Genomic DNA, 10,201 nt, shown 5'->3' with positions numbered 1-10,201 from the left:
TTTAGTTTTTCGAGACAGGGTTTCTCTGTGTAGCTTTGCACCTTTCCTGGAACTCCCTCTGTAGCCCAGGCTGGCCTCGAACTCACAGAGATCAGCCTGCCTCTGCCTCCCGAGTGCTGGGATTAAAGGCGTGCGCCACCACCGCCCGGCTAACATTTTTGTTTTTAATAATGTGTAAATGTGTGTCATTGTACACAGTTGCAGGCACTCTCAGAGGCCAGAAGAGGGTGTTTGGATTCATTGGAGCTGAAATGACAAGAGGCTATATAGGCTACCTGGTACAGGTGCTGGGAACAGAACCCTGGTCCTCTGGAAGAGCAGCACTGAGCCATCTCTTCAGTTGGCAGTCAATTGGTTAACTATTTTATTTTATTTTATTTTATTTTATTTTATTTTATTTTATTTTATTTTATTTTATTTTATTTTATTTTATTTTATTTTATTTTATTTTATTTTATTATATTCATTATGTATACAGGAGAGGGTGCCAGATCTCAGTACAGATGGTTGTGAGTCACCATGTGGGTGCTGGGAATTGAACTCAGAACCTCTGAAAGAGCAGTCAGTGCTCTTAATTAACCTCAGAGCCATCCTTCCAGCCCCCAGTTGGTTAACCCTTAAAGCCTCAGTTTTACCACCTGGAACATAGAAGCAATGACGAGAAACAGCATAAGTACCTAACTAAGCAAAGAATTTGGCCCAATAACTGCCAGCTTATTAATATCTCTCACAGATAAATTTTTTACTGAATTTCTATTTTAATAAAAGAAGTGAGTGAACAAAATACCCCAACTATCTGTTTATTTTACTATATTTAAAAAAATTTAAACTAGTATTTATTTTTTTATTTTTATTTTCATTTAGTGTGTGTATCCATGAGCCGTGTGTGTGTGTGTGTGTGTGTGTGTGTGTGTGTGTGTGTGTGTGTGTGTGACATGACATTCAGAGAGCACCTGTGGATTCTGAGGATTGAACTGAGATCATCAGTCTTGGAAGCAAGTGCCTTTATCGGCTAAGCCAGCTTACTGACCTTTTGTTTGTTTGTTTGTTAAGAGTTTCATATAGCCTGGACTAGCCTTGAGTTCCATATGCAATTGAGGATGACCTTGAACTTCTGATCCTCCTGCCTCCACTTCCTAAGTGCTATTATCATAGGGGTGTGCCCTCATGTCTGGGGACTGAACTAGGGCTTTGTGGATGCTAAGCAAGGACTCTGTCTGTTCAGCAACATCCCTAGCCTCCTGGCTGTCACCTCACTTCCAACTCTGTTCTTTGTGCCATGGTCAAGTGTGGAGTTCTAACACAAAGGCTGGTCGTTGCTCTACTTAAAAGACCCGGGAGTTTCCACGAGACTTACATTGCAATCCTGGCCTAGTTAGAGCCCCGAACATCCTGCAGGCTCTGCTGCGGCCTTCTCTTTCATCTTTCACAGTTGCTTGCACCCCTCCACTCCACTTTCCACTTCCTGGGACTCATTAAACAGCAACCAGTCCCTGCCTTAAACCGCTACACAAGTTGTCTTCTTTCTCAGGATGCTTTTCTTTGGCATCATATACATACACACACACACACACACACACACACACACACACACACACACATATATATATATACATATTTTATGTCTCTGTTCAAAGGTCATATTCCTAGACAGATCCTTCTCAACTCTAGTTAAATTTGCACACTTCTCAGTTCCTGCTTCCATCACTCTCCATTTTATTACCCGGCTGTATTTTTCACATAGCACATGTTGCTTATTATTATATTGTTCACTTAGTTTTATCATCTATTTTCTCTCACTAGACTATAACCTTCATCAAGTCAAGGACATTTTCTTTCTTTCTTTCTTTCTTTCTTTCTTTCTTTCTTTCTTTCTTTCTTTCTTTCTTTCTTTCTTTCTTTCTTTCTCTCTCTCTCTCTCTCTCTCTCTCTCTCTCTCTCTCTCTCTTCTTTTCTTTTTTTTTTTTTACTTCTGTATCTCTATGCCCAAGAGCAGTACAAGAAACATAAAGGGACTCAGTAGATACTACTAAATAAATGAACTCATTGGGGATTCCCGGGAAGAGACTCCACGTGGGTAATGTTGGTCTGTACCTTACCCCAGAGAGACATCTTTAGAGCCTCCAGGATCTCTGTTTCTCTGGTCTCCAAGATGAGATATGTCCAATGCTCTGAGGGGCAGGGATGCTTGAAAAACCATCTGACAACTTAATGTTCTTGTGATTTAAAAAAAAAATCAGATTGAGGTAAGCTTTACCTTTTGTTTAGAAGAGAGTTTCTGTGAAAACGAATTCGGTCTCTGTCTCTCTCCCTCTTTCAACTGGGCAATAAAAATGACAACAACCAAGGATTCTTATTGCTCTTATCACATGTTAAAACTATCTATGGTTTCATACTAGGTATACTTAAGGAAAAAAGGATTTCTCACTCCCAACTGGTAGGTGACATGTTTTTCTCCTGTAGATAAAATGTGGTAAATCATTATTTTCCTACAAGTCCATGTATGTAAAGCTGAAGCCCTCAAAAGTGACAGAAGTGGGGATATGGTTGTGGCAAGTCAATGAGGAGCAGTGGGTAAGTGTATACAACCTGCAGCCTCTTGGATGCAGGTTTTGTGTTTATCTGTAAAGAGAAGATAATGGCACCTTCCCTGTCAGTTTACTTACGTAGAGTAAATGAGTTAACTAATAGAAAATACTTAGAATAGTTCCGGGCATCCAATAAACACTAGTCACTTCTCAATACATGAAACATCAGCAGGCACTCAGCTCACGTTAGCTACTAGCTTTTGTTGAGTTGGCATAGCTATTAAGAGGGAGGCAGAGGCAGGCGGATCTCTGTGAGTTCGAGGCCAGCCTGGTCTCCAAAGTGAGTTCCAGGAAAGGCACAAAGCTACACAGAGAAACCCTGTCTTGAAAAACAAACAAACAAGCAAACAAAACCCCAAAAAACAAAAACAAAAAAGGAGACAGTTGCATTTTACTTATTGTATGTAAACTGTGTAGGAGTGGGTATAAGGACAAAGAAAAGCTGTCCTCAAGGAAACCAATGAGTACATAGTATATAGACAGGGAGGCCGACATGTACACAGATGGCTCAAGAGGAAATGAGGTGGAGTGAAGGGCTGAGTTGACCATGCACAGGGGGTGGTGTGAAACAGCTGTCTTGATTTCTTTTCTTTTTTTTTTAATGTTGTATTCATAATTAATTAAATTGAGTATTTCTGTTTACTAAAAGAATAAAATATTATAAAATGGGAAGCATATGGCTTATAATTTAAAATCTGGATTCTGTTGATACTGCTTTATATGCTATTATGTAACAAATGCATCAATTTTAAAAGTTTGATTTCAAACAATTATATTGTATCAGCTTAATCTAACATTTTATATTAGATTGTTTTATTATTATCTATTAAAATGAAACTCTTATTGTTGTTTTAGATTCATTTCTAAGCTTAGACTCCTGGAGAAACGTGGATAAGTTTGCATTAAAAATGTTAGTTTTTGGTTTGAGATATCTTTAATCCACACCCAATAAGAGGCAGCATAGTGAACACTTCTGGGAGCATTGCCAGCTTGGAAAATTGTCAATATTTTGACAAAATAAGACATTTTAAGGTATTATTAAATTATTTTTCTAGAAACAATAAAAACAAATTTTATTTGAAAATTGTCACAATGAAACCTAATTCTTTATAAGCTGATAAACTAAAGAATAAAAGCAACCTTTTCCCTAAATCTTTAAGCCTTCTACTTTTCTAGTAACTAACTTGCAAGTATTAATTTCTCCTCAGAGAAATCAATGACCAGCATGGAGGGTCAGTATTTATTTATGACTATTTCTCTTTATTCTTTCAGAATTCATACATATATACAATGTATCTTGGTCATATACACCCCAAGTTCTCCTCACTTTCCCCCAGCACTCTCCCCACATGTGCTCTGTCCTCCTCTCACCTTTATGCCCCCTTTTCTTTTTAATAACCCAGTGAGTCCAGTTAGCACTGGCGTCATGGGTCTAAGCCACCTATGGGTGGTCACACTCCCAAAGGAAATGATTCCTCCTCCATCAGCCTGACCACTATAAAAAACAAAGAAAAGTCAACCACCATATTGAAGCTTGGCTTAGTTGGTTATGAAACCAACAAAAACCAATAGTCATGTGAGATTGTTATTTGACCCCATCCCTCTGTTTTAGCACAATAGTGTTCTTAGCTTGGCTTTTCTAAGTTCCCTCCTCAGACATCAAGGGAAAGAACACTCTGACAGCTACGTTTGGCCAGCTTCATCCAACTGAAAAGGTCAACCACAATCACAGGGAAATAGTTGCCCGAATCTGTGAGTCCTGATTGCAACAAACTCAAATCCAGAAACATTGAAGTGTCAATAAAGACATGCACGGCTATGCCTGGCTAGTGCCAGGGCAATGGAGTTTTTTTTTTAAAGTTATTTCCTGAAGTTACACCTCAGAAAAATATTGCATTTTCATGTAAAAAATTGTTTTGTGAATCAGGATTTAATAATTGCATTTGATAATGCAAGAATAAGAAGCTATCCTTTAAAACTCTCAGAATTGAGCAACACAGCTTAAAAACTGTGTAAAAGAGACTACACTGGTTCTATGATGTTGGGGTGGGTGAGAGGGTGAGCCCTGTACAAGGATGTTGGAAATTCTTTGTAAAGTAGATGCCATCAGGACATGGATAAAGGGAAATGTGAACGAAGATGAAGCAATAGTAAGGCTGATATTTGGCACAGCACAACTATGAAAGTGGATTGTTGAAGATTTAAGAAAAAAAAGCCAAAATTCCAAGTAAAAGTACTACTCAGGGTGACAATGTGGCCTATTTAATTTCTCTGGGCTTTGAATTTGCAACCTGGGTAAAGGTCAGGCTGGTGTAGCTTGCTTTCTGAGCTTGGTGTGCAAATTGCATGCATCCGTAGATATGCATGAGCCATTCTTCTGGTGAATGGCATAGAAACAAAGAGGCATGAGACTTGTGAGAAAGCTTTGCTCCAAAAGGAGATGGATGGTGATCAAGGACAGAATGGAAATCACAAGGAAATGTATATTGAGAACCTCCTGCATGTCTGGCATTGGTCTCTGTGCTTATAGACATGGGGTCTCCTTTAATTTTCACCAGCACTCTGAGGTAGGTGTTATACATTTCTGACTTTTACAGTGAAAATGCTGGAGTCCACATTTCTCCAAAGTCACAGGGATAGTGGGAGATAAAGTCAAAGGAAGCTTTGAGGCTAAGTACTCATTGACTGTAGAGTATGTCTTTAATACAACTCAGTGACATTGGGACAATAACTTTATCCTTAACGTCTTTCTTTGTACTAGGTCTAATGGAGGAGGAAAATCAGACAGGAGTGGTATATTTCCACTTCCGCCCCTTTTCAACCAGCTCCACAATAGCTTCCCTGGTGTTTGTGGGCTTCTTGCTGCTGTATCTTGGAAGCCTCATTGGAAACCTCACCATCGGGCTCACCGTCTGGCAGGATCACTCCCTCCATACCCCAATGTACTTCTTCCTTTTTGTGTTGGCCACATTAGAGCTTGGCTATTCCACCAACATTGCTCCGTTGACTCTGGCTAGCATCCTCTCCATGGGGAAGATGCTTATCTCTCTGCCCAGCTGTGGGGCTCAGATGTTCTTCTTCATCCTTCTAGGAGGATCTGATTGTGTCCTGCTTGCCATCATGGCCTATGACAGGTATGTGGCCATCTGTCACCCACTGCATTACAGCCTCATTATGAGTTGGCAGCTGTGCAGGCAGATGACTTTAGGTTCCCTGGGGCTGGGATTCCTGTTGTCATTGCCTTTGACCATTCTGATCTGCCACCTTCCATTCTGTGGCCACAATGAAATCTACCACTTCTTCTGTGACATGCCTGCAGTCATGCACCTGGCCTGTACAGACACCCACATGCACCAGGCAGCTCTCTTTGCCATCAGTGTGGCTGCAGTGGCCATTCCCTTTCTCCTTATCTGTCTCTCCTATGGTTGCATTGTGGCTACCATCCTGAGGATGAAGTCAGCCGAGGGGAAGCGCCGGGCCTTCTCCACCTGCTCCTCACACCTCCTCGTGGTTGCCCTGCAGTATGGGTGCTGCACCCTCATCTACCTTCGCCCCAGCTCCAGCTACACCCCAGAGGAAGGCCGGGCAGTATCTGTTGTCTATACCTTTTTCTCCCCATTGCTGAATCCCTTAATCTATAGCATAAGGAACCAAGAGGTGACTGATGCAATAAAAAGACTTTTGGCAAGAATGTTCTGGCTCAGGAAGCCGGAAACATTGCTTCCTAGGAAAATTAGTCACCAAACAAGGAGGGACGGATGGAAAGGAAGCTTACCATAAGCAGTGACAATGGAACGGTAGTTGTGCTCATTACTGCCTTGGTCTGTGAAGTGCTCATCGCCATCCCCCCACTGCTATTAGATTTTCAGTGACTCAGTCTTGGATTGACTCATGCTGCCGTAAGGAGCCTTCTTTTCTCCCACAGGACTTAGAATAAGGTCTGGCAGAGGAAAGTCAGAGAAGAAAAGAGGAAATGAATGAATGGGTAGAGCAGTGACAGTGGATGGTAGATGGCTGTCATTCTGTCACATTGTTAAAGTCTTGTAGACACCAATGCATCTACATCCATAAATGCTCCTTTGACTTTGCTTTTTGACATTAAAAGTCTCCTGACATTCCACTCCCTTAATGCAATCTTGCCATTCTATCTGATAGTGATCACTAAAAAGACTAAATCATGCTTCTTTTTTATGAAAATTGAGTTTAATATGTCATGATATTAACCCTGCAATAAAACTCAAACTTCTTTTGAGACAGAAGAAATGGATTGATTTTCTCATTTTCCTTGCACATTGTAAGGGCTCAGCTTTAGGATCTATCCAAGTTGAGTCTTAGTCTTTCCTTTATTGTTTTATGATTTCATGTGCTTGGGTGGTTTGTGTGCATATCTATATGAACACCATGTGCATGTCTGGTGCTCAAGGTCAGAAGAGGGCATCAGATCTCCTGAGCCTGGAGTCACAGATGTTTGTGAGCCATCATATGGGTGCTGGGAGTGGAAACTGGGTCCTTTGCAAGAGCAACAAGTGCCCTTAGCTTCTGAGTCTTTTCTCCAACTCCCAGTCTTTCCTTTATATTAAAAGTAGACAGTAATAATATCTATCTATCTATCTATCTATCTATCTATCTATCTATCTATCTATCCTTTGGAGCCAGGTAAAGTTACATTTGCCTTTAGTCCCAGCACTTGGGAGGCTGAGGCAAGAAAATAACTTACGCTCAGGAGACTGAGGGAGAGGGTTAGATGGAGGATTGGGAATACAGGACGATACTTTCAAGGTATCTTTCTTAAAAAGAAAAAGGTGAGATGGGAGATGGATTAATGGGCAAAAGTGCTTGCTTTGCAACTATGGGAATCTGTGTTTGAATCCCGAGTACCCACATAAAAGGCCAGGCATGGCCGTGTGTGCCTGCAGTTCCATGCTTGTAGCAGTGAGGGTGGGGGGCAGACAGGTGGATCACTGGGCCTTGCTCACTGCCATCCCAGCTTCAGGTTCAGAGAAAGGCCTGGTCTCAAGGGAATAAGGTTGAGAGTTGTAGAACAGGACAATTGATGTCATTCTTTGGTCTTAGTGTGTATGAATGGGTGTTCACACCTGTGAACATGTGTGTACATACACCACACACACACACAAAATGGTAAAGAAACCATTCTTTTCTCTTTATTTAACTTTTATTTTTATGCGTGTTGTATATTTAACATTTATGTGTATACATGAGTGTATGTGCTCTCAGAGGCCAGAAGAGGGTGCTGGAGCTCCTAGAGCTGTACAGGTAGTTATGGGTCTCTGACATGGGTGTTGGGATCTGAACTTGGGTCCTTTGCAAGAGCAGCAAGTGTCCTTAACCTCCAAGCCATCTCTCCAGCCCCCACTCCATTCTTCTTTTAATTTCACAAATACATTACAATAGATAGTAACAGACCATCTATCCCTTATCTGATGCTGCAACACATAAGTCAGGAGGAGAACAAAGAACAACAATATGAAAACCTAATGCAAGAATTCCTGGGTCTGTGACCTGGAAAAAACATTGAAGCAGAGGGCCATACAACTATTTTCATTAACTCTAATAAGGAGGAGAGCCAATGTATACTTCATCACTAGCCATGTTATCTGTTGAAATGAATGAGGTCTATTTCAGGGTGCTATATTCTCAATAGCTTTTCAAATAAGATTTGAAGCACCTACAGACTAAACAGAGAATTCTCAACAGAAGAATCTCAAATGGTTGAAAAACATTTAAGGAATTGCTCTACATCCTTAGTCATCAGGGAAATGCAAATCAAAATGACTCTGAGATACCATCTTACACCTGTCAGAATGGCTAAGATCATAAACACTGAAGACAGCTTATGTTGGAAAGGATATGGAGCAAGGGGAACACTCCTCCATTGCTTGTATGAGTGCAAACTTTTACAGCCACTTTGGAAATCAGTGTGGTGGTTTCTCAGAAAATTGGAAATCAATCTTCCTCAAGACCCAGCTATACCACTCTTGGGCATATACCCAAGGAATGCTCAATCATACCACAAGGACACATGCTCAACTATGTTCATAGTAGCATTATTTGTAATAGCCAGAACCTGGAAACAACCTAGATGCCTGTCAACTGAAGAATGGATTAAGAAAATATGGTACATATGCACAATGGAGTGCTACTTAACAGAGAAAAACAATGATATCATGAAATTTGCAGGCAAATGTATGGAACTAGAAAATATCATCCTGAGTGAGGTAATCCAGACTCAGAAGGACAAACATGGTATGTACTCACTCATAAGTGGATACTAGATATAAAGCAAAGGATAACCAGACTGCAACCCACAGTTCCAGGGAGGCTAGCTAGCAGGGAGGACCCTAGGGAGGACACATGGATCGCCCAGCAAAGAGAAGTGGATGAGATCTATATGAGCAAACTGGGGGTGAGGGGGGTAATGGAGGGCAAGGGATGGGGGATGAGAACATAAGGAAATGGGAGATTAGAGTTGTAAGAGGAACAGAGTGGGAGAGCAGGAAAAGAGATACCATGATAAATGAAGACATCATGGGAATAGGGAGAAACAGAGTGCTAGGGAAGGTCCCAGGAATCCATAAGGATGACCCCACCTTAGACTGCTGGCAATAGTTGAGAGGGTACCTGAACTGGCTTACTCTGGTGATCACATGGCTGAATACCCTAATTGTCATCATAGAGTCCTCATCCAGTGACTGATGGAAGCAGATGCAGAGATTCATGGCTGGGTGCTAGGCTGAGCTCCAGGTCCAGTTGATGAGAGAGAGGAGGGATTCTATGAGCAAGGGACATTGAGATCATGATGGGAAAATGTACAGAGATGATCAGCCAAACTAGCGGAAATGCATGAACTGTGGACCAATAGCTGAGGAGCCCCCATGGTACTAGACTAGGCCCTCTGGATAGGTAAGACAGTTGTTTAGCTTGAACTGTTTAGGGGGCCCCCAGGCAGTGGGATCCGGACCCATCCCTAGTGCATAGGCAGGCTTTTTGGAGCCTAGTGCCTATGATGGGACACTTTGCGCAGCCTTGGTGCAGAGAGAAGGGGCCTGGACCTGCCTCAAATGAATGTACTAGCCTCTGCTCATTCCCCATGGGAGACCTTGCCTTGGAGGAGGTGAGAAAGAGGGGGTATTGGGGGGGAGATGGGGGTGGGAGGGGGGAGGAGAGGGGAATCTGTGGTTGGTATGTAAAATGAATAGAAAATCTCTTAATAATAAAAAATACAAAAGCCAAAAAAATTTGAAGCACCTTAAAAATACTTTAAATGACAAAATCAAAAGGATTGGGCTAAAGCAGAAAATTCAAGCAGGATTTTAAAGAACTCAGTAGTAAGACTGCTATTTAAAATACACTTCTGCAGATTTGAGAGTGCTTGCCTACATGTCTCTGCTTTCCTGATAGCCAATGGAAACAACAGAGTACACTTAAACTTGAGGATACCAGTATTTACCTAATAGCAAATAATTAAATGGAGACATCAAATACTTTTCCTGAGTAATACTTAGATTTAAAAGGATCATTTCTCACAGTTTTCAAAGGAGAATACTGCATATGCAATAACATACCAACATTCACAATGTTAGCTATTATTCATT

At 41.3% G+C, this 10,201-nt stretch overlaps 1 protein-coding gene across 1 annotated transcript; it reads left to right on the top strand.

The window, feature by feature from the left end:
* Positions 1-5,354: 5,354 nt before the first annotated feature.
* On the top strand, positions 5,355-6,368 carry LOC102925044 (olfactory receptor 10V1-like). The gene has a single exon (XM_006996760.1). It carries the CDS (start codon positions 5,355-5,357, stop codon positions 6,366-6,368), a length of 1,014 nt encoding a protein of 337 aa, XP_006996822.1.
* Positions 6,369-10,201: the final 3,833 nt, after the last annotated feature.

The sequence above is a fragment of the Peromyscus maniculatus genome, chromosome 1 (assembly GCF_049852395.1).
Source record: "Peromyscus maniculatus bairdii isolate BWxNUB_F1_BW_parent chromosome 1, HU_Pman_BW_mat_3.1, whole genome shotgun sequence".
Lineage (NCBI taxonomy): Eukaryota > Metazoa > Chordata > Mammalia > Rodentia > Cricetidae > Peromyscus > Peromyscus maniculatus.
The sequence above is the reverse complement of the archived record's forward strand: the minus strand, read 5'-3'. Positions and strand labels throughout refer to the sequence as shown.

Coding starts and splice junctions, on each gene's coding strand:
- LOC102925044 (XM_006996760.1), top strand. CDS start 5,355: ATGGAGGAGGAAAATCAGACAGGAGTGGTATATTTCCACTTCCGCCCC.